The following is a 22,758-nucleotide window of genomic DNA, read 5'->3' as shown; positions in this document are numbered from 1 at the left end:
AAACAGGCAGGCTTTCTTGCATTTGCCTGACTCCTCATGCTGAGTGGGTTATTGTCAAGAGACACGGGTTCCACCAAGCCATCAAATGTGTATGGCCAACGTCTGGTTTGCATCACTGAGACTCTCAGTTTGATCAAAGTTGCCTGTGGCTTTCGAATCCACGCGATCTCGTTTACAGGAGGTACCGTCATTGAGAGCCGGCAACCCACACGACGCCAACTCAAAACAGGTGGATGCTTGAAAAACGACAAGACAAGGGTGCGCAAGTGGAGGCTTCAAGCCTGTTCGCCAGGGATTATCTAGCTTGACACCTGGGTATGGCCAAGGAAGCGAAAAAGAATAATTCGCCAGAGCCACGGCCCAGTTGCCGAAGATCAACTTGCTTGGCCTAGCCTTACTCTGTACTTGCTATGTAACATTCACCATGTTTGCATGCTTACAGTACTCGTGGACTGGAGACCTACATTTCAGAAACGATTACCCAGCATGAGGACATGTGAGCATGTGCTCATAAGACCACGCAATCCGTCGAGGTGTTCTACGCATCATCATCCCTCAACATGTTGGAAAGAACTTGCGTCAATCATCGCCAACAGTCATGGAAGACTGGCTCCAATATGATCAGACCCTTACACTGGGATGCGCCGCCCTTACGCTAGACTATAAACATGCGCTTGGGGCCACTTTTAAAAACCGCTGCCATGGGTCTACCACAAACAAACATGGATGGAGAACGGAGAGTCTGAGGCTAGAAATGACCAGCCCCTGCGCAAAAGCCTGACCTGTTTGGTATCGTCTGTACAATTGGTGCCGGGGTAAAGATTGTGCTTCTGAGTCCAATTTCGTGTCCCTAGAACGAATGAAAGATTCGGCTTGATTGACTCAAAAAGATTGAAAGAAAAAGGCCCTTGCATTCTATGAGAAAACCTGCAACATACCGCTGCGCCTTGGTCTCTCGACACAACTTACTACATACCCATCCATCCATCCATGCCATGTAAGTCAGCTGCCAGCAGGATTCGCCTGAGAGGCCATAAACAACCCGCCTCGGCCGCCTTGACTGAGCACCATCTCACACAGCATTAGCCCCGGCGGCATGCACGCGAGTTTGTGATCATGCAGGTGTCTTTGTTAAGATGGGGGCAGAGTGATTGATTACCTTGATTTTTATTTTTATTTTTTTATGACTCGTTGGTCCAACTTGTGTCGTTGCTGTATAACGTTAGCGACGACTTGTTTGGAACGCTGTGAAGCCCATATGCGATCCTAAGTGAATAGTCAGCGTCTCAGACCTTTGACGTAGGCCGCGACGAGGAAGCATTATACGTACAACCGCCATCCAGTCACTCACAACAGTTCAAATGCAAATATGGTGGGGCTCTGCGGAGGTAGGCCGTCAAGCGGAAGGAATATGGCTCACGATACGCCGTAAGTTACGGCAATATGTCTTTGAGTTGGCCGGACCGCAACCTTGGACAGCCAAGGAACCGAGAATGCATGAACAAGCTCGTTACTTATTTCGGTGCATTTTGCTTTTGCAAGTCGTGCGTCTTGATTGGATGCTCTGAGAGACCAGCATCAGGCAACCTTCAGGTCTTTCCATCCTGACCGATTTTAATCAGTACTGTATCGACGTAACCAATGTCACCAATAGAGTACCACCACTTTCTCTTGAATACATGGCTTCTCAGCCTCTCAGTTCTGCAATTAGGCAAGGCGAGAACCAATGGCTTATCCAAGAAGCCCGTGAACACGATAACCCTTAGACACTCGAAAATAGACGAGAGGTATTGGACTTCATTAACGATCACAGATGAAAGCAATTTAATAATTGTTCAACACACTGTAACATAACTGTTCGCTTGAGACTCGAAAAGATCGTCAGTCCCTAACACGGCCTGGCATTCTCCCAAAACGTGTACATGCTTGTTTATAACGCCTGCGGCGTAGTGCTGGCATCTAACTATAGAGCCCCGGAAGCCGGGGGCTTCTCCAGCTGCCGTCCGCTCCTCCGTCCGAGAACTCCATACCGATCGGGGATGTCCATGGTGGGTCAGAGCAGAGTTCAGCCAGGCCAACGGAAAGTTGGAAAGCCCTCTCTGACCGTCGAGTCCGCATCACTCGGGCTTATTCGGGCAACACCCCTGAGAACTAATGCGACACCACCCAACTACTAGTTGATGGCCGTGACTGGACATATGTGGGGGGCAGAAGAATCACATCCACAGTTCACCCCTTGTCTAGTACTGGCAAAGGGTTTCTGCTTTCAATGTGCAGGGATTTTGAGACATGCTCAAAGCGGGCCGGCGTCATTCGCAAAGCAAGCACTCACAGTCACTCCCTCATTTGTCTCAGTGAGCTCTGATGGATCTGAAGCTTTTGTCATGTCTTATCCTATTTGATGGCCCAACCCTTGAATCACATCCTTAACTTTGATGAGAGTCAGCCAACAGGCAACATGCCCGCTGGCTGCATGTACGTACTTCCACCTTGCATACATAACATAGGCTTGTTGATCAATCAACTACATACTCCATATCGACTTCAATTTCTGGTATTTATGCAGCTATGGTGCATCCTCCGATATTGGCCGTTTGTTTCTGATGTCTGTTATCGTTATCGAGGCAGTGGCTTATTTACATAGTACTCTTTTTAACTTTGTTGTTCTTGTTTCCTTACGCCTGTATCGTTGTTCTCAGCTCTCACTCCTCGTGGAAAACATGCCCCAACAACAACAGCAATGGCACTAACAGGGTGGACTGTTGTCAGTTTACTACTGCAATGAGAATGGCCCTCCAACTCTCAAAGCTACATTATCCGTGGGCATGTTAGGCTTGTCGCTGACTTGCCTCTCTTGTTTCTTCTCATCCTGTTATGTCGTGTCCTTCCGTCTCATCTGACACGTCTCACACCTGGTCCCTGTCCCTGGTGCCATTGCTAAACAAGCCAGCTGCCCAAATAGCAACTGCGGTATATCGTCTTGCCCTGCGTCTCGGGGCTTTTGGGTCCTTAGACTCTGCACCGCATGACGACGCTGTCGAGCGGCTCGCTTGCCCTCTGGATCCTCCCTAATGCTTACTATGTAAGCATTAGCTGCAGACGGACGGTTGGCCGCCCTAGCTCTGGTACCTTGGTCTGTCCTGCAACCATGCCTCGGGGTGTGCAAATTCTTGACCCTCAGCAAGGGTGCGAAAATAACCAGTCAAAGAGTCTCCTAAGTTGATCTTGAATTATCCTAAGCTTGTCTAGCTTTTATGTCACTTAGGATTAAGCTCTTAATAAGTTTTCTTTCCCACAACTAGCCATTCATGCATATTAGCCAGCTATCGGTTTCGCTCAACCGAGCTTGGGAATTGGATATCCCTTGTAAACATGATTCTCTCTGTAATCAGTTCCCAAACTGAGGCTTGAGCTTACAACAATCATTACAATACTTGTATAATTTTCTACAACGGGCTCTATCTAGAATTACAATCTCTGACAATAGACTTGCTTGTAGATAGATAACTTGAGGATATTTCATTCCGTCTTGTTCTCGCACCATCTTCACACCAGCACCAATCCTAACGACGTGCTTCTAGACTAATCGTGGTCTCCATGCAGTAGCCCCGGCGCATCCGCGTGGTTCAAAGGTTGTGTCTTGCAGGCAGAGCAGCATCATCCTGGCCCTTTCTTCACTAGCCAAGGACAACAAGACGCCTACTCATCCACTTGCATCGCATCGACACGCAGCAGATGAGACGTGACAGGTCCAAGTCGATACCTACGCCTCCATACCTTACTAACTATCTAATATGTGCCCTCACCACAGAAGCGGGAGTACGTACACTGGTGACTGCGGTTGAAGATCAAAGCAACCCAATGATTCTATTCCCCGTTTTCACCGCCTTTCTCCCCTGTTTCTGTCCCCTCCACTATCTGTCCCTACCGGTCCTAGGCTCAACCTTCTCTCTTCTTCCCACTTAATCTCTCATCACCGAATTGAGAGCATTATCAGCCGGTGTAAGCCATAAGCGACTCATGGCCTTGGTTCGCCGAGTTACTTTACTGTTTCTTGCCATGTCTTTCTCCGCCTATTGAGCGGTTTAGTGTTTTGATCCCCCTTGATCTTCCGGCATCTGACCCTTGCACCAAAAGTCTGGCTGAACCCGTGGATTGTCATCAAGCTACCATAGTATAATCGGGACAAGACCGCCTGGCAGTCATGCCCATGGCTATCCGTAATCAGGTATTCATTCAACCGCCTCCAGTCTCCATTCCCAGAATGTCTCTTCCGAGCCCGTTGAACCCCTCCCGCTGCACTTTGAGTGTAGCCAGTCGAACGGCGAAACCCAGCTTCTTCCCCATGCTCCAGTCGTCAGGGTGACAGATCAGCCCGTACAGCATTCCGGCTATGAAAGTGTCCCCCGCTCCCACGGCACTATATCTCGAACAGTGGTCAGGTCCTGCAGTTTTACGCGGCTTGTACTATGTTTGTTGTGCTGTGTTAGGTATTGTCAGGGCGGGACAACTCACTCGATCACGGAAATGTCTCGCCCTGATTCATCCAGGGCAGGGCAGTGAAGAGTCTCGCCTGTTGACCGAGATAGCCCAGCTGCTCCATCTTCACCCCACGTACACAGTGCCAGTCTCCTATACAGCTTCTTGTCAGCAAAGGCCATACAGTCCAAGCAGAAGCACGAGATCTTTCCATGATACGTACGCCTTTTGATGCCCTTCGGCTCTCAGGCATTGTTCCGGAGTTTTGTGTCCTCGACTCTGTCCCCCTTGTTAGGTCACTGCAATTACAACGGCCGAATATCCATGAGTCCACTCTCACCTCAGCCCAACTTCGCGAATAGAAGACAACATCCGCTTCTGCCGCCAGCTCAGGTAGACCCTCCCTACCAGGCTTCTCAATTTCGACACTGATTGTCGCTTTTGGTAGTACGTTACGCAGGAGACGGATACAGCTTTGTATGGTATCCGGGATTCGGCCCTGTTGTTCCATCATCAGCCTAGAGTTACCAGGCAGAGGATACCACGTCTGCATCCTACCTCAAAGTGCCACCATGTCTCCTGGTCCGGGTTGAAGCCTCGCGCGATGTTGCCAAACTCATCTTCGGTCATCTCTAACAAATCATTGTAGTTGACAAGCGTGCGACTACCTGATGCCTCGCTACGGATAATGTAACTGCTTGCCGCCTCTGTACTCTCCTCACGATAAACGCAGTGGCTGAAGTCAATGTTCGACTGCGCACCGAACGACGAGATAACACGCTGTGTTGCGGACGAGGAAGCAACGGGAAGGGGTGATACCAGATGCAGCTGAAGTGTGTCGTGCTCAGAGAGCAATTGTTCCAAGACCTGAAGCGAGTTGGGACAGTTACCTCCACGTCGGATATTGAGGCTGGTGGCACGTAGCTTAGAGTCCTCGGATGGGAAGAAGGGAACACTGTAGGTGAGTTAGTAGATGCAATGTGTACGCAGTCGAGGTGACCTTCTTGAGGATCGTATCCAAGTAGCAGGCGCCTACGGCGATGAGATGCTTCATGATGTTCAGTGTCGTGCTAGTTGCAACATGGACTGGGAAAGCAATGCTGACAACTTGTCTTGCGTTGTCTTACGCGCGAGGCAGCTTCTATCGCTTCGCGTTGGCGATATGTTGTCTGTCCTTTTGTTAGTGCTGGTGATGTAGGTAATGACAACAGTTCAGACTTAGTGGAGGGGTCCGCCGTAGGTTGGAAGTTCCACATGTATTTCGTCACCCGTATGCGTGTTGTCTAGTCAAGCAGACATCATGATATGGCCCAGTGTGAGGTTGAAGATGAGAGAACAATGTTTTCCTCGCTGTGGTCAATGGTGCAGCCTTCAGATACTTGGAAAAAAACCAACCAGTTTATGTGCTGTTCTTCCATAATACTCTGATGGAAGTCAGTGGGGTATCTACGATTCATCCTATCCTGCGATTGCCTGTCATGCAATCCAGGTAAATATAACGCATGGACATCCAACTTCAAACTTGACACCAAAGTGAAGCATTAACATGCTAGTTGGCAGTAAGATAAATTCTTGATGCTGTTGGGAGTCGTGACCATTAAAGATAAGAGCATCTTATCTTGCTGTAGGGTAGTTACCGCCGCAGCAATAAATGCTCATCATGCAACAAATGCACGATTATCGGGCGTGTTTCACATGTTTACTCTTTGGCATGGTGAATGCTGGATTGTAATTACTCTAGTTTACTCTATGTAAGATTTTTCATGACTTAGAATAAATTTCGATGATCTCTCTAGTTCCTGTGAGATGGTGAGATAAGTAGCGATCCAATGATGTTAAATTACAAGTAGTACTGCTGAGTTCGTGCAACATGAAGGATATGAGAGGATCATAAGGTCCGTGTAAGGGTTTCTCTTGACTCTGGATTTCATTTCCGGTATGGGAAATTGAGTATAATATCAAGCAGCCTGGCTCCGAGAGGCCTCGAAGTGGGATAACGACATATATACACCCAGTCTTCTAGAGGATACCACTTTGGAGTTTTCGTTGAAAGATAGAAACCGGAAACACACCATGTTTCTTCCGATGGCTATAAGCCAGCTTGACTCTCAATTTCGTCGGCGTAGGAGTTGGATATGGGATAATACGTCAGGATCTTCTTCAGACGGGGTGCCAAGATTTGTGATGTGTGTAAAATTGCTGGCCATCGTGTTGGCTCTCTTGATGTCTGTTAACAAGAAAGAGTGTCAATTGGACGATTACTTAACAGATGCATCTTCGACCTTGGGAGCACGGACAGACAGAATCTGCAGCCGCCGTGAAATGGCACAGACGGTGGCAGACATGACAAGAAACTCGACTGAGATCATGCCTGGGCTCTCATGGACTAGCTGACAGAAAATATTAGTATCGGTATCAAATAATAGTAGGAGTGCAGGTCAAATTTACTGCTGTCTTTTTCTGACTTTTGATGTGACACAGCAGAGCCACGACGGACAGACTGGCTCTAGAGTCGTTTGCTGGGCTTATGGTGAGCCCTGAACAGAACCTGGCTATATCAATGCTCAGTTTCCTTGTACTCATGAATACTTTCGAAGGAGTCAGTGGAATACTCAAGATGACGCCGCCCGTTAACGAGAAAATACAACATCCATCTTGTGACGCAGGGAGAATGATAACATAAGACAAGCCAGGACATACACAGAAATAGAGAATACAGCATTCGTCTGAAGACGACCAAACTGCGTTGGCACGATGCCAGTAATATGAGAACCGAGTCTATTGCTACCAGATAACCCCTTACCCAGTCGTATTCGGGGCTGCAGTGCGTTTATATTGAAGGGGCCAGGTTTGTCCACGAACTTTTTCAGCTCTACATTCTAGTACTACAGCTGTCAACTAGAACAAAAGAACTCCCTAGAATATCTAACTTTAAAAGAGCTTAGAGGATCCTAGGTACCTCTCTCGAAATCACACGTTGGTGGCTAGTTGGCTCGACAGCATCAAGTCTAGCGGAGTCTGGATGCATTCCTCTCAGACGGCCAAGATCGCGTTGCTGAGCTACATAGTACCTAGCTAAATATCAGTCGCTCACGGCATATATCAATGCGGTTGTAGAGGAAGACGATAAGGAACGCGAGGCAATTATATGCAGTCGGAAGCAGGAGAGCCGTGGTTATTTCCAGCACATAGGCAAAAAAGATCAGAATGGCTCGGTATGAACAACAAAAGTCAAGTTGTCTCAATGACCTGGTCAAGACTTTATCCAAGGGTCGACTCCTTTCCCTCCTACCTGTTGCAAACTGCCAATCCCCATTGACATTAGCTCTTCTATCTTAGTAAGAAGACCTCCTATGATTTCCTATGGAAGAAATTCGGGACATCTGGTATCGGTGAATAAGGTGATAAGTCGCTTCCCTCTCTTCCTTCGCTTTCGATCGAGGAGAAACCGGAGTACTCTTTCAACGGATTTGGAACATCTTAAGAAAATGAGACACAGTCAAGCGGTCAGTATGCCAACACGAGCCTGGCTATTCAGGCGGGTCACTGATATTCACAGTGTGCATTAATAGCACTCACTATTCAGTGTCCCGTCTTCTTACTATCGAACCACCCTCCCACGACAAGGGAGGGTATCGCTTCATAACATGGGTTCATCGCCGTCTCTATCTATACCTTACCTGACTATCCCTTACAGCCTCACAGATAAACATAAACTGTCCCTGTTAAATCATCCCTATTCCAAACTTTACTCCTCCCAATCCTCTATCAATTCTGTACCAGTTCGGTTCAGATCAGCTTATTCAACAGCTTCAACTGCAACTGGTTCGCTCTGCATCTGGTGCCAGCGGCTTCCGGTTGTCGCTGGGCGCCTCGGACATCGAACCCGTGTGCGCGCTCCTTGTTTTGGACTGGGCCTTGCTCGTCAAGACCTGGTTGCGCATCACGTTGTTCCTGAATATGGCGGTATAGTATACCTCACGGCCTCACTGTTATCCCTCCTCGTGAGCGGGACGACCTGCATCGTGTCCTCGGCGTAGTCGCCCGGCAATCCCTCTACATGGCCGTTGGCGATGCCAGGGCAACCAAATGAAGGATACACGAAACCGCGCATGGACTCTGATGGGCTTACTTCTCAGCTCCACGGACAATGGAAGGCATGTCCTGACACCACGATACATTCTGAGGGAATTTCAACCTTCATTACGATCTCCAACGGGCAAGCTGCATCCTGTTGATAACACCTTACCCGTCATCCTGGACATCTCGATGAGGCCAGGGCAACTAAAGGATACACAAAACAATACAACAGCGATAGGCTTGATTCTCAGCTCCATAGACAATAGAAGGCATAGCCTAAGCTTATAATACGTCTCAAGGGAATACTAACCTTGACTATGCCTTCGGATCTTAGGGACTGGCCAAAATCATACTCTGGACGCTTCGTTAAGGAAATCATTTTCTAACATTCTATCCAGAGTCCATAGATGGAAATCAAACTTATGCTTCAAACACCCATCCAACGGACTTCTCTCAGTTCCTTAGATATTTCCTCGCCCTGCTAATAATCAAAAGCGCGCCAACGAAACGAAGGCGCAGTCTGCCCATCCCGACGGTGACCACCTCACTCTCCTAAACGCTTATCACGCTTTCAAGGGTCAGGCAGGACACATCAGATCTCAATGGCGCAAAGCAGTGGTGCCACTGAGACCATCTTGCCTGTCTTGATGACGATAGTAAGCTGGCCATTCTCGACAGCATGGCCACGCCAATATCCCAGGTAATCGCCAACCTCAACCATATCCCGGCTAAGCAAAAAGAAGAAGAGCATACCAAGAACAAGGTAAATCCATCTAAGGAAATAAAACCTAAGCAATTGCCCAGACCATTCGAATTATTCCAGGACTAGACATGCCTTCAATAGGCCTGGCCTTAGCATTCCCTCTTGATCCCGCTCTGGCTATCATGCTTACCTCGGCCCCCGAGTTCTACTACTCCAACGGGATTCTCTCTATCACCTCACACTCAATAGGGTCACAACAAACCCCCAAGCGCCAGCAAAGATCGAAGAGATCTGAACGCCCGCCCGATGGACCTGAGTACCTATAGATGATAACAGCGCTAGCCCCCTGCCTTATCTGCGCAGAGAACGACCTCTTCATTAACAAGATTCCGACTCCCCTACTCACACCAATACCCCAAGTCCAAGCAGCTCTGTGGTCTTCTCAATGTTGACCAACTGTAAGGATATATCGGAAGAATAACCCTCTGGATCCACGGCCTAGCCTTTGCTAGCAAAAGCCATTACTACACTCGCTAGCCCTGCCTCACCTCGCTTCGATGATCCACCCTAAGGCATAGCCGCAAGCTTCTGGGACACCGGCAGGTTCGTCAGCGACTCTCTGTACTTGTATAAGTTCTTATTGTTGAACAGGTCCGTCCGATTCATGGTGGTGACCATCTTGTTAATGGCTATAATCCTGCTGTCTCCGTCCTACCTATGCCTTACATAGACCTTCAGCGACTTATTCTTTACTATGAGCAGAATGTCTCGAACCTAGCGAGGGTCATGCTTATCTGCGTATTAGACGGGATTGCATATGTGGCGCCCCTGGGTCATTCTATGACTCCTGGCTGCTCTATCGCCATGGCTAGCCTCGATTTGCCTCTGTGATGAGTTTTGCGGATATTATGATACTCTGATTATTGATATATATAAATTGCCATCGGTGTGCTCCCTTAAGGCATGCTAGGCAAAAAAAGACCCTGATGATCTCCGGGTTTAATATCTAGCTGGAATAAATATAGACCAAGTTGCAGATATAATATGAATATTCCTGATTAGTTCTGATGAATAGTGAGCTCTTATTCTATTACTTATGACTTTTAACTGACGGAATATAGACTTAATTTCTGCCTAATGGATAATAACGCGCGCAAGATGGTATATGAGCTGGCGAGCAAATTTAAGCTCAAGTCTAAGTTAATGTGGACGAGTAGCTCTTGGGAACCGTGACTTGACCCTCCTCTCGAACATCCTCGACAACAACGCCACCTCCTGACTCTGAACCCTGGGGATGAAGTTCGACGGCTGCATGAGTTACGTGGCTCAGATCAAGGGCTACTACTACTGGCTCAACGCTTCGTAGGGTGTGACCCAACTTACACCTTCTTTCGTCACGAGATCTCGCATCATAACAACATTTGTCATCTCTTGATCGTCTCTTCAAACTCGACTTTCTCAACAAGCAACTCATCTTGGAAACTTCGCCATCATTTACCATAACACTGCATCAAACCGAAACGGCGAGCTTACTTCCATCCTGACGTCGTTCAACGCCGTGTTCAGCTGTCCCCTTACAGGTCCATGTCGACCGATATGCTCCCGATCCCTACCACGGAGTACCAGTGGTCCATGTATCCTGCCGATGTGTTGCACTATGTCATGACGGACCAGGCGATCGGGCCACTAGCTGGAGCCCTTTCAGCGTATACAGCAGAAGAGTTGATCATCCCGTTGGAGGTCATGTCCAGGAACTCTAACATATCCACGCCCGTCGACTACACGACCGGGGGACATACCAGACACCATCGTCAGCAACACCTGCAGAAATCAGGAGAGATGGTAAAGCACATTACCAGCCAACCCGAGTCATTATATGGTTCACAGCAGGAGAGGGATTCAGATTCACCAATTTCCTGATATAGTTCTGTTAAAGAGGATAATATCTCTTGATCATCGTGTGATGACAATGGGGGTTCTAAGATACCAGTTACCCTTATTAGGGAAGGATTCAGCCTTACTCTTTTAGATCTAACCAGAACCTGGAGGTCGCCCAGTAGACGTCCACGTTCGCAGGCGCTGAAGATCTAAGTAGAGGAGCTTATGATAGTTAATGCTTTTACTTTACAAGAGGTAGTAGTAGTGGTGGTAGTAGTGGCACTGGCAATTTGCAGCAGGCGTTCAACCAGACGGCTCAGGAGATATTCCCTGGATGGATCCTCTTGAAGTCGCTCTATTGATTTGGAACCGAGGCTGGTTACCTGGCCTTCCTGTCTTGCATCTATCGTTCGACTTCCGGCCTCCTCTACTGGCTGTAACTCCCTTACTAGCCCGAAACCAGTGCTCAACTCGATCATCGCTCGGATGAACGACGCCACCGGCAAGAGCAAATCACAGCTGGTCATAGTGCTTGAGAACATATTCAAGTTGTTCAGGATCAGGGAGACCACAATCATGAAGATGACGGCCGCCATAGAGAGCATTATGGAGTCGAACTCGGTTGAGGACGATGAACTGGATGAGATCCTGGTGGTAGTAAAAGGGATATACCTAGAGCACATAAGAGACCTCGAAGAGGCTGTAGAAGTAGGCGGCGCCATGCCTACCCTTATAGAGGGTAATACTGGGGCATTTGAATGTATACTTCAACCGTCATCTCTGCTGATGCATAGGTACGATGGGACTGCCATGAGAGACAGTGTCTATGAGCAGATGATACTCAACAGATTCGACGGCACCGCTCAGGCGAGGAACCCAAGGGAGCCCATAGGCAACCTGCCTAGCGCATCTATAGCTACCAATACCGTCAACAAAACCTCCCCAAATACCTTCACGACGGCATGTGAGCCCATCGACATGATGACGAGACCATCTGCTCTACCTCCTCCTGATCAGCTCGTTAACCAGGACGTCAAGAAGGTGGCCACCGATGTGTTCTTAAACGCCATAGCCACGAATAGTAGCTACAATATGGTCGATGTGATAGATATGGGCGTTGTAGACGTTGGTAGGGCTGATCTCACTCTCTTAGCCACGGTGTCTGTGGGTACCACCACGCAGCTGATGAACGACACCCCTATCGCAGAGCACATGTACGAGCCCCTGAGCATCTCCGGGTACTTAGCCACAAACCCCGACTCGGTGGTCTTCCTGTTCACCTCTGCGACCTTCGACTTGACTTTGGCCCTCGCCATATTCATCTTCATACTCATAGTCATGGCCTAACTCAGGACCTGAACACTAGGTGCAACCCCTGAACATTAAGTATGTGAATAAGCCAGCGACGTTGCTATTGGATGCAGTATGTCTTGCTCATATGGATACAACCCGATCGTCAAAATCTTAGTTAGCATGCAGTAGCCTATCAACGTCAGTCCCCTCGCAGTGGCGTCGAACCTCTCGTCGGTGCCCATAGTGCTGAATTGATCAATGAAGTCGCAGGTGGTACTCATGTCATGGTCAGGGACCTCATGCCACTCAAGTGGCGTCGGTGTTGTCGGGGTTCCCCTTGACCTTCACCCTGCGGTATATCGAGTGCGGACTTCGCTTGTGTCCACGTCATGATGGAGATGTAGATGGGGATCCACTAGATCGATGTACTCGTTACCATGCAGATGGCCGTTGTGGTGTGGTCGCACTCAAGTTTTAGTCGTCCCCGGTCTCGTGATTACACACAGCCCTCGTAAGAATACCGTTTTCTTGCTTCGAATTCTCTTTGCGTTTTCCTTGATGGCGGACGAACAACAGATGCGTTTCTTGGATTCGGGGAGGCTCGCCTGAATAACCCAGAGTAATGTTGAGCTTCAACAACACCGTTGAGTACTAATGGTTGAAGGTGTCGTGGGGGGCGAGCTCGAAGCCCAGTACGTTGAACTCCAAGAAAGCGGAGGGCATGCTCGACGGCAAGAGCTCCTTCGTGCAAGGGACGGTCGCGATCTCGTTAGGCGATGCCGCACGCGGTCCTTCCTTAGTGAGGCAAGAAAAAGCTTTGCAACACCAAAAGATTCGCTATCATTCGAGCATCCCAAAAGAGCAGAACAAATCAACCGGGATACAATCTATATCGACGGTACGGCTGCCAGCTGCCATTTCTACTACAAGGAAACTGATCAAGCAAAGTTAACATGAACTTTTGCTGTTGAGACACACCATATCTCTGATACAACTTACAAATAAAAACATAAGCAACAACAACAACAACAACAACACCAGGGCATATTGCGATCCAGGGAACCTCTCGACCGGTTTACTACCACATCATCTTGGAAGAAATGAACATGCCCTTTAATGATCTTCAAAAGATGATTTATCAGCAATGCTACCCCTACGCACGTTCGACCACCCCTATATCACTTCACTCGGCTGCCTACTATGCAACAAGACACGATATCCTTTCGGAGGTTATGATATGAAGCATTACAAGGGAACACACCAATGATGTTGACAATGGATGTTGTACAGCGGATAGTCTTGATAGTTGAGACTATCACAATTAACCGCTCTCGAGTTCGAAGGTGCTTTGCCGGTGTTGGCAGGGACTCTCCTGGCATTGAGCCCTTTGAACACGAGCCATTCCATCAGCATCGTGGGTTCAGATATTGACAAGATAAGATGATAAAAACAACAATTGCAACAGTCAGCAACCATCACAGCAATCACGTACTCAAGTCTCTAGCGGCATTGGCTCCTTGAGGTATCTGTCCAACTTGCCAACTTGGATTTGGCTTCGTCGTATGCCCGTCGCGCAATATTATCAGCATCACCACCCTGTTGAAGATTTCAATCTCGCACCTTATTCAGTCCCATTACCCTCCCACTTACATACAACCGAAACGAAGACAGCGCCTTAGTACTTATTCATCAACCTGAGCCTCACAGAATGCGCTATAAGAACCCTTCTCCCCTCTCCTCAATCCTCATCATTTCCTTTCGGCACTCTCAACTTACGTACTACACCTTTCACATATCATCAACTTTAACAACATTAATACATATTTCATCAATCATCTCTTGAAACCACCAATCGCCGACTTCTCCAAGCACATGTGTCATCATGCTTGGCAGACCAGTCTCTAGTATATCCTGATACGAACCTATCGTTCGACCACGATCCTCTGACGGGGGCTCATTTCAGAACATACGAATATGCAACAGACTTCGATATCCATATATTAAGCGAACCTAATCTGGCGTCCCGCTTTCACTCGGCCTATTACTGTTCCATTATTGCTGGAGGAGATGGTTCTCTCTATTTGGTGTGGAGGTACTCAATCCTGCAACCATTACAACTGTCTGCCTCTGAAGCTAACATCATGTCTGTCACTGATAGTGTGAATATTCATGAATTACCTCAGTCAAGTAAGTCACACCCCTACATACCAGGCAAGAAACGCCCTGCTGACATTGATTAGATCCGGTCATCTTATCGCCAGCCGGCAGTATTCCATTTTCTTATACATGCTCAAGGAGACTCCGCCTCTCAGCGTCGGGATAGTCACCAAAGGCAAAACTCACCGGATGCACAATATATGAAAAACTGACCTGCTAAACTTAGTAACACTTTCTTCGCGTGGCAGAATATAAGATGAAGAACTAGTGGGTAGGCTGTTGTATTTGTGAGTAACTCCAATCACGAGATAGTAATGTTGATGTTATGCACTTGTAGGTTTTTCAATCACATCACTGAAGGATTTATATCATAAATAAGCACTATACAAACCTGAATAAGAGACATAGCAATGTAGGGGGGATTTCTACAAAATAAATAGTACAGAACTGACTGAGGAGAGATACAATATACCAACATGCACTTCCAAATGGGAATAGCAATTTCGCCGTAGAGACTCGTCTCAGCCCAGACTCAGATGGACGTTTATTAAATATATAACAATCCATGAAACTCCAATTGCTATCGTTTGTAAGTAACCTTGACACCAAATGTTTATGGACGTAATGAGCTTCCGAGGGAGGACTTCGAATGCTGTTATAGTTTTGGGATGAATCTACACACAACCGTCAAACTGGTGGTAAATTTTACGTAGTCATATCACGCGAAGTATTCTACTCGGGCCGCTTTATCCTAAACATATAGGAGAAAGATTTCTGCGAATCTTTACAAGCTTTTTTAATAATATGTAGTTTCTGATCACTTGAGACCATCACCACACACTTGGGGACTAACCCAGCTGTTGAGCCTCAAGGGCGGAAGGTCTTATTCCCGAGAACTCGGATAGATAGTAAGCTTATGTGTAATTAGATATCATTATGTCCCATTTAAATAACCGTATTCTTAACACACACAGAGATTCGAGTCGGGGAAGATTAGACGGGGTTTCACGTGCCTGGCTGATCGTATTGCTCTATCAATTGCCGATGGTCAAACATTACGTGCACAGATTCGGCATGGATGCGTGATTTACCTGTCGAGTGCATCGATCGAAATGTCTGCTCAACAAACTCAGGCTTAAGCTTCCCACCAGCACTACGGGAGCTACGGGCGCCTTCCAGAGGGGATAGAACGGCTGTGATGCTAGAGCAGGGCAAGGCAAAGTCTCGGTATACCCTGGAATGTGGTTAATGGCGGGTCACAGCTCAGTCTAGACTGATCTTGTGTACAAGACTCAAGTAAAGAAACGTATCATAACTTAGCAGCCTGTTTACGATCCTATCTTGATGAACAAGCTATTGCCTGCATGTTGATGATTTATGGAGAAGCATCTAAGATTAGAGATTGCGTCAACTTTAATCGTCAGATCAAATAAGAAACAGGACGTCATTCCCGCCAAGAATAGGAGCTCAAACGGGCATTCCCGGGTATTGTAATCGTCACTTATGCAAAGAGCTCTTTAGGGCTTTGCAGGCCCCTAGGGAGCCAGAAAGCTTCAGGCCTTGATATAGGATGCTAAAATAAACCCATTGAAGAGTCTTCTAAGCTTATGCTAAACTTACCTCAATCTTTTTGTCGCTGAGGATTGAGGTCCTAAGTTTTCCTGCCTCCCCTAACAGGCTATGGTTGCAATCCATGCATTCTGCCATTGCCTTGAGTGGCTGGAGTGGTATCGAAACACCAACAAAGAGGCGGTGGTGGCACGTCAGAAAACCGGGATCACAAGCACATATGGATACAAAAGCTGGAGTAGCGGAGACATTGCTCCGTCAAAATGGGACCACGAGGGGAGAGATCTCGATGGAGAGCACCGCAGATGGTGAGGGACACCAATCAATACCAGAAGGCAGAAATGCAGGCGTCGGGCGTAACTGTATTTTACCCGCCTCGGACGGAGTCTGTCACAAGCAAGCAAGTCACAGAATAAAATGCCCGATTTGGGGAAGCACAAAATAATGAGTGAAGCGTGAGGTAACTAAGCGTGATTGAAAACGTATATCCACATAACGTCATTGTGTGGTAGCTCTGGTCGCGTCACCGCCACACCTCTGTGCTACCCCGCTATGTGGCGGCGCCGTCAACCCCGGAAGCGGGACAGATCTGACCCATCGTGTTACACGATATCACGGGAAGTGGGTCCACTTAAAGAAGAAAATACCTCCAAAGAGCTTTGATATGACATCAAGCTTCTTGGTAACACTGGCGAATCATTATGCTGCAAGGGGCCGAGGTTGGCTATGTGCCAGTGTCTAGGTGTCTCACGTATCAATTACACAATATACAGGATACAATCCTTGATCTCCCAAACCGGTACCCCGCGACGCGCATAACGCGTACATACAGGTCAGTCTCCTCTTCTACCCCCACCAAACAAAAACAAGTCCCAAATCCTTTCATCGAGATGACGTTCCGGTGATGACCTGACGTCAGGGATGTCTCTCGAGCAACCATCACAAGCTTAACGCCCGAGCTTGCTTGCTATCTCGCTTTCAAGTGGTCGAGTAAGCCAGAGCATTACTGGGGTACAACCGATTTTCTCCCACTTGTCAGTAACAGTAATGTATCAAGCCGTCTAGGACTTGTATGCGGAAGCCAGTCAATGACGACACTCTTTTCCTTCACATGATAGTCCATGATAACTGGACAGGAGGGGAGCAATGGAGATAGGCATGCCAACCCAAGGAGGTGTATACGCCAAACAAGTGGTCAAACACTCGATGACGACGAGTTTTCAAGTTTAAATTAGCGTAGTCAATTTAAATCTATATAAACCCTCAGTACTTCTCTTCAATTCATTCCATTCTTTTCTTCTCATCACACCACACAATACCAACAAACCACCAACCTCAGCATAACCAATTCAATTATCTTCTCTTTTTACGAGAACAATACATAAATCAACAATGGATACCATCAAGAACACCGTTAACCAAGCTACCGAGAAGGTACAAAACCCCTGGGGATATTCCCACCGTGCTTCTGAGTCACTGCTAACACCTAAAAGGTCCAGGAGGGTATCTCTGGCACCAGCAAGGAGGCTAACAAGGAGGTAAGTCCATGGATAGCACTTGCTTGAAAAGTAAGTACATGTGACTAATTCGCTCTTAAGGTCGCCAAGGACTCCAACGCCGGCATTGGCACTCGGTACGTTGATACACCATTTTCGATATACTTTGACTTTTCTAATGCTTCTTTTCTTCAGTGCTTCCGCAGCCAAAGATGCAGCCAGCGACAAGATCGATGAGAGCACTCATGGAGCCAAGGGAGAGGCCTACAAGCAGAACCCATAAATGCTTCTTACATGAGAAACAATGAGGATATAACGCTGTGGAGGATTCAGGCCATATCTCGCTCAGGAGATTTGCCGTGCCTTCCATATTGAGCACTTAGATACCCAAGTCCAGTAGCTCTTCAATCAATCTATTATATACATCATCTCCGCCCTATCTTGCTGTGATTTCATCGTCTGAGTTGTGGACATACGGGGTAAGCTTTTTCAGCAACTTACCCCCACTTGGATCGATCTTATGTTGTATGGTATTCTTTTACCAAACGCTCTAAATGACTAATTTCTCAGTTAAGCTAAAAAACAACTATGATCTTCGTCAAGTTCTTGAAGTCAGCGTCTTCATAGAACCCGAGCCGTTTTGATTGTCGTCGTTGATGGAACCATGTGACAGGGCACGTGAACAGTCTCAACCAACATTCTCAAAGAACGATGTATATACAACTGTATATCATTCAAAACCTTAAAGAAATTTCATTCTCCAATTTATTTACCATTGTTTTACCACTATGAATTTTTTACTTCTCTCTGGCATTGCGACATGAGGCATGGCGGTGGTAACTCAATAATTATTAAGACTCCACAACTTGAGACTATCGCGTGAAGCTACTGCCGAAATGAGCCGCGATCGCGTCTTATTTTCGACACCGCTCCTCTCCGGAAGCTCAAATTTCCTTGACAACAGCTCAATTGAAGCTGTAACTCAATAGCTGGATTTTGTACTCTTCAAACAAATTAATTAAAAGACATTTGGCACTGAGATTCGACGCAATGGCCACAGAACCCTCATCGTCCCTCCCGCCCGACCTGTTCGACCAAACAACAATCATCTCCCTCCTCTCGACTCTCGCAATCGTCTTCGCCGCCTACGCTGCCTCTTTGAGATTTTTACCATCATCCTCCTCCGGCGTTCTCCGGTTTCTCTTTATATGGCATCTCGCTGATGCGCTGTGCCACTTCCTCCTCGAAGGCAGCTTCTTATACCACTGCTTCTTCTCGCATCAGCCCCTCGTCGACGACGCGAAGACAGACCTGTTCCCAACACCTCCTGGATTCTTAGGCTATAGCGATCGAGTATATGGTGCGCAGTCTGGTGGAAGTAATCCGTTTGCCCAGCTATGGATGGTGTATGCGAGGGCGGACAAGAGATGGGCTGGTGTTGACTTGGGGGTTGTGAGCTTGGAGTTGTTGACTGTGTTCTTTGATGGGCCTTTAGCTGTTTATGTGTGCTATTGCCTCGCTAAGAAGGACCCTAGGGTCAGCATCTGGATGATTGTCCTGGCTACTTGTGAGCTGTACGGTGGTAAGTCTTGACAGCACCTCAATTATATGGACTCGCCAGACTAAACAATGCTCAGGATTCATGACTTTCTGTCCTGAATGGCTCATTGGAAGTGCCAATCTCGACACGAGCAACTTCATGTACCTTTGGGTTTACCTATTCTTCTTCAACACTCTATGGGTCTGGATTCCGCTTTGGATCATTTGGTACTCAGTCAAGGACATCTCAAATGCCCTGAATGTGCGCCAAGGTAAGAAGACTCTCTAGACACCAAGAGGTCACAAGCCATGAAGTCATTTGATATTTGTAGCATATAGGTAGTGTTGTTGAACTGTAGGGATATGGGTGCAGAACGCAAAGCCCGGTTGGGGCACTGAAATATTGGATGTGGGCTAAGGGCAGTCATGCAGAGCCTCTTGTGAAGGGGTTTTTTTATTTATTTTAATCCAAGCCTAGATACCTTAAGCTTTGGTCTATGCCTTATCATAAAGACCCTGAAGGTCAGGATAATATCATCGTAAGAACCCTAAAGATTATAGTCAGGTCATCATAAGTTCCTCGACATTATTCATCCTCTATCGGCAGATGAATAGTTACGCGACTGTTTTTCGCGCCTCTCGCAATATGAATGATGCATGTCATTAAATTCGTACTATATAGATCTATAGACGTGAAGCCCCCATGCCACGTTCAACCAAGCAACTCAAGACTTTACTGGAAAAGCGAATATTTACACAAGCATAGCACTCTACAGTGACTACGAGACATGTATCCTCAGCTCAAATAGTAAAATAGAAACACCAACCCTAAATCCGCCATCGAAACGCCATCTATCACGTGCATGATTCCAGTCCATACTCAAATCATTATACATCATCTCATTTCTCCCACTCCTTATAGCTCTTCTGCTTTTGTCTGGTATTCCATCCTAACTTTCCACTGATACTGTTCACCCAATCCTCACTCCTTCGTCCCTCGGCCTGCACCGAGGCAAATGGAAACCTGCTGGCACTGATGGTCACGTAATCTCCCGGCTTGAGCTCGACACGCTCTCGGCCATCGAAGCTCGCCCATGACGCCGTTCGTGCGCTATATGGAACACCGACCCGTAGCACGATCGTGTCAGGAAGGATAATAGGCCTGAACGACAGGGTGTGCGCACATATAGACGTGACCAGCATCACGGGGTTCTCAGGGTGGCACAAGGAGCCCCCAGCGGCGAGATTGTATGCCGTTGAGCCTGTGGGTGTCGATACGCAGATACCGTCGGCCAAGACCGAGGTGAAGTGCTCATCGTCACCAAAGATCTCGGTAGTCGACATTGCTAGAATATACATTAGAACATCTCCTGCAGGGGTAACGTTTACTCTGGGATTCTCACTTGGGTTTGGTCCTCTGTCCACTACTACCTCATTCAGAATCTCAAACGTCCCATCCGGCCGATGCGTGTGCTCGTCTTCCCTCTCCTCGCCTATAAGCTCCTCCACCAAGTCTCGGGACTGCTCCTCGTCCTCCTCAGAGCCCTTACTAAGCTGAGCTCTCTTGCGTGGCTGGCTTCTCATGACAGTGCCTTCGAAACGTAGCCTCAGGCTAACTGTGACGCCCTTGGTGAAGGCCGTTAAGAGTGTCTTCTGATAGTCCTCGAAGTCAAATTTGGTCAAGAAGCCCAGGCTTCCTAGTGCGAAACTCAATACAGGTGGTACAATGCGCTGGAAGAGCCAGCTGGCATATAACACTGTACCATCGCCACCGAGTGAGATAACAAAGTCAAAAGTGTGAGGTCGTGTTCTGCACATGTTCTCGTCCCAATATCGGAGTCGCCTGTTCAGCGTTTCTTTGACAGTCTGCTCATTCATCTCCCCTGTATCAAGATATCCCTTGCTCACCTCATCAATGATTCCACTGACATCGAACTTCTTGTTTGTTTTGAGCTTGTCTTGGACATAGACGGTGTAGGCGACCTCGTGATTATGCTGTAGAAGCCACTTGACTAATTCTCGTGTTTTTGGGATCAAGTCTTGGTCGTATATCTTTGTGAGGATGAATATGCTCTTGACTTTGAACCGAAGGCGCATGCTACTCAGTCGGCGGCTTAGTTCACGTACACCCCAGGCCATATCACTCAGCTGCTGCTTGGTTAGAAGGCGACTTCGCACATCGTCCTGATAACCCGAAAGGTCAACTTCAGACATGCCTTTGGTCATCTGCTGCGTCCAAGCCTGCTGATCCGCCTGGCCCGAGTGTTCCATACCGCCAGGCTCAACAACAGCGCGACACTTCTTCTGATATTTGGGGTCGACAATCGAGTCGAGACTGTCGTCGCGAACAGCTTCAATGTGATCGCCATTGAGAGCCTTGTGAAAAGTGGCATGGCTAGGATTTGGATTGTTGCTCAAATACGACGGAGGGTTGTTTCCTATTGAGGGTTCCGACTCTGGCTCGCTGGCTGAGCTGGCAGCATCTTTTGCGCGTCGCTGACTATCGAGAAACTGGTGGACAAGGCACTCATCACGTCGCAAAGGGTGGCGCATCACAGGCGCTTTAATCTCTGAGGCAACCATTGAGCTTTTGCGACGATAGGGGTTTCCGGGATCGAAGACGACCTGTATAGGCGATTAGATCAGTCGCACCATTCTTGGTTGTCGTCTGGTATTGGCGACAGTACGAACGAACCTCTACTGCCTTGCAGTCCTCATCAGAACTCCCGTCGTATTCACGGTTGCGACCATCCTCAAAATGTATGTGTTTCTCTGTGTGATCTCCCATTTCTGCGATTGAAGGGATAACGAACGATTGTTCCTTTCAATTGCTATACTTTTTGTCTTGTGTTGCTCGTATGGTTGGATGACGTTGTTAGCCTGGCCTCGATGGCGGGGCAGATGGTGGATGGATCCACTGAACCGCTATTGAGAAAGCCAGGAATTTGACGATGTCGACCTTTTTCAAGAGGGTTGATATTGAAGATCGTCTTGGTCACCGAGTTCCCTTATTCTCCCTCTGTAGCTTTACTATATATATATCAATTACTGGTGAACGCGAAGAAGGTTCATATACTTTAGACGATACTGGCAGCTTCAAAGATTTGACCTAGCTATTGTTAAGAAGTAATGCATCTGCAGTGTGCTGAGATAATCATAGTGGAACTCTTTCTTCCGGGTCTCGCTCATGGTATTGCATAAGAAAACGAATTCTTAGCAATTGGCTACAATTTTCACATTCTACTGAGCCTTATCGAATGTGCATTGAATCCGCGTATTAGTAAAATTATTCAGTTTAGGGTAATCATGAGCCTAAAGCACCATCGTGATAGCCAAGATCAAGCTAACGCACAGAACATATTGTCGCATATTTCTTGACGATGAAAAGCATTGTTCAAGTGAAGCCGGCCGGTTTCGAGTTAGTTTGATCATTGCTGATGCCCAACGTCACTTAGTACATGGCTTACTGATACTTACTTAACGTGCCCGTGGATATGACCAACATGACATAAGCTTCTGGACCATTGTGCGAAGGAAGTAAATTATGCGATATCAACTCTCAGG

At 47.5% G+C, this 22,758-nt stretch overlaps 6 protein-coding genes across 6 annotated transcripts; 4 read left to right on the top strand and 2 right to left on the bottom strand.

Annotated features, from left to right (window-relative positions):
* Window positions 1-4,236: 4,236 nt before the first annotated feature.
* Window positions 4,237-5,533, bottom strand: BKA55DRAFT_533722 (Ribokinase-like protein; the record flags this gene model as incomplete). The annotated part of the gene is made up of 6 exons (XM_046189509.1): window positions 4,237-4,420; window positions 4,516-4,632; window positions 4,703-4,758; window positions 4,820-4,978; window positions 5,038-5,434; window positions 5,466-5,533. 6 exons carry the CDS (start codon window positions 5,531-5,533, stop codon window positions 4,237-4,239), a joined length of 981 nt encoding a protein of 326 aa, XP_046054745.1.
* Window positions 5,534-11,716: 6,183 nt separating this feature from the next.
* On the top strand, window positions 11,717-12,487 carry BKA55DRAFT_684196 (uncharacterized protein; the record flags this gene model as incomplete). Its single annotated transcript, XM_046198611.1, has 1 exon — window positions 11,717-12,487. One exon carries the CDS (start codon window positions 11,717-11,719, stop codon window positions 12,485-12,487), a length of 771 nt encoding a protein of 256 aa, XP_046054744.1.
* A 2,984-nt stretch (window positions 12,488-15,471) lies between these two features.
* Window positions 15,472-16,174, top strand: BKA55DRAFT_553733 (uncharacterized protein). The gene has a single exon (XM_046191550.1). It carries the CDS (start codon window positions 15,669-15,671, stop codon window positions 15,837-15,839), a length of 171 nt encoding a protein of 56 aa, XP_046054743.1. The 5' UTR covers window positions 15,472-15,668; the 3' UTR covers window positions 15,840-16,174.
* A 1,377-nt stretch (window positions 16,175-17,551) lies between these two features.
* BKA55DRAFT_684195 (glucose-repressible protein Grg1) lies at window positions 17,552-17,938 on the top strand (the record flags this gene model as incomplete). Its single annotated transcript, XM_046198610.1, has 4 exons — window positions 17,552-17,593; window positions 17,653-17,697; window positions 17,758-17,792; window positions 17,851-17,938. 4 exons carry the CDS (start codon window positions 17,552-17,554, stop codon window positions 17,936-17,938), a joined length of 210 nt encoding a protein of 69 aa, XP_046054742.1.
* A 463-nt stretch (window positions 17,939-18,401) lies between these two features.
* On the top strand, window positions 18,402-19,741 carry BKA55DRAFT_553725 (Emopamil-binding protein). The gene is made up of 2 exons (XM_046191549.1): window positions 18,402-19,237; window positions 19,293-19,741. Exons 1-2 carry the CDS (start codon window positions 18,706-18,708, stop codon window positions 19,481-19,483), a joined length of 723 nt encoding a protein of 240 aa, XP_046054741.1. The 5' UTR covers window positions 18,402-18,705; the 3' UTR covers window positions 19,484-19,741.
* Window positions 19,728-22,373, bottom strand: BKA55DRAFT_553723 (ATP-NAD kinase-like domain-containing protein). The gene is made up of 3 exons (XM_046191548.1): window positions 21,890-22,373; window positions 20,598-21,819; window positions 19,728-20,540 (listed from the first exon to the last, which is right to left on the bottom strand). Exons 1-3 carry the CDS (start codon window positions 21,980-21,982, stop codon window positions 20,095-20,097), a joined length of 1,761 nt encoding a protein of 586 aa, XP_046054740.1. The 5' UTR covers window positions 21,983-22,373; the 3' UTR covers window positions 19,728-20,094.
* Window positions 22,374-22,758: the final 385 nt, after the last annotated feature.

Source organism: Fusarium redolens (genome assembly GCF_020744475.1).
Source record: "Fusarium redolens strain MPI-CAGE-AT-0023 chromosome Unknown BKA55scaffold_2, whole genome shotgun sequence".
NCBI lineage: Eukaryota > Fungi > Ascomycota > Sordariomycetes > Hypocreales > Nectriaceae > Fusarium > Fusarium redolens.
This window is presented reverse-complemented; position numbering and strand designations above follow the sequence as displayed.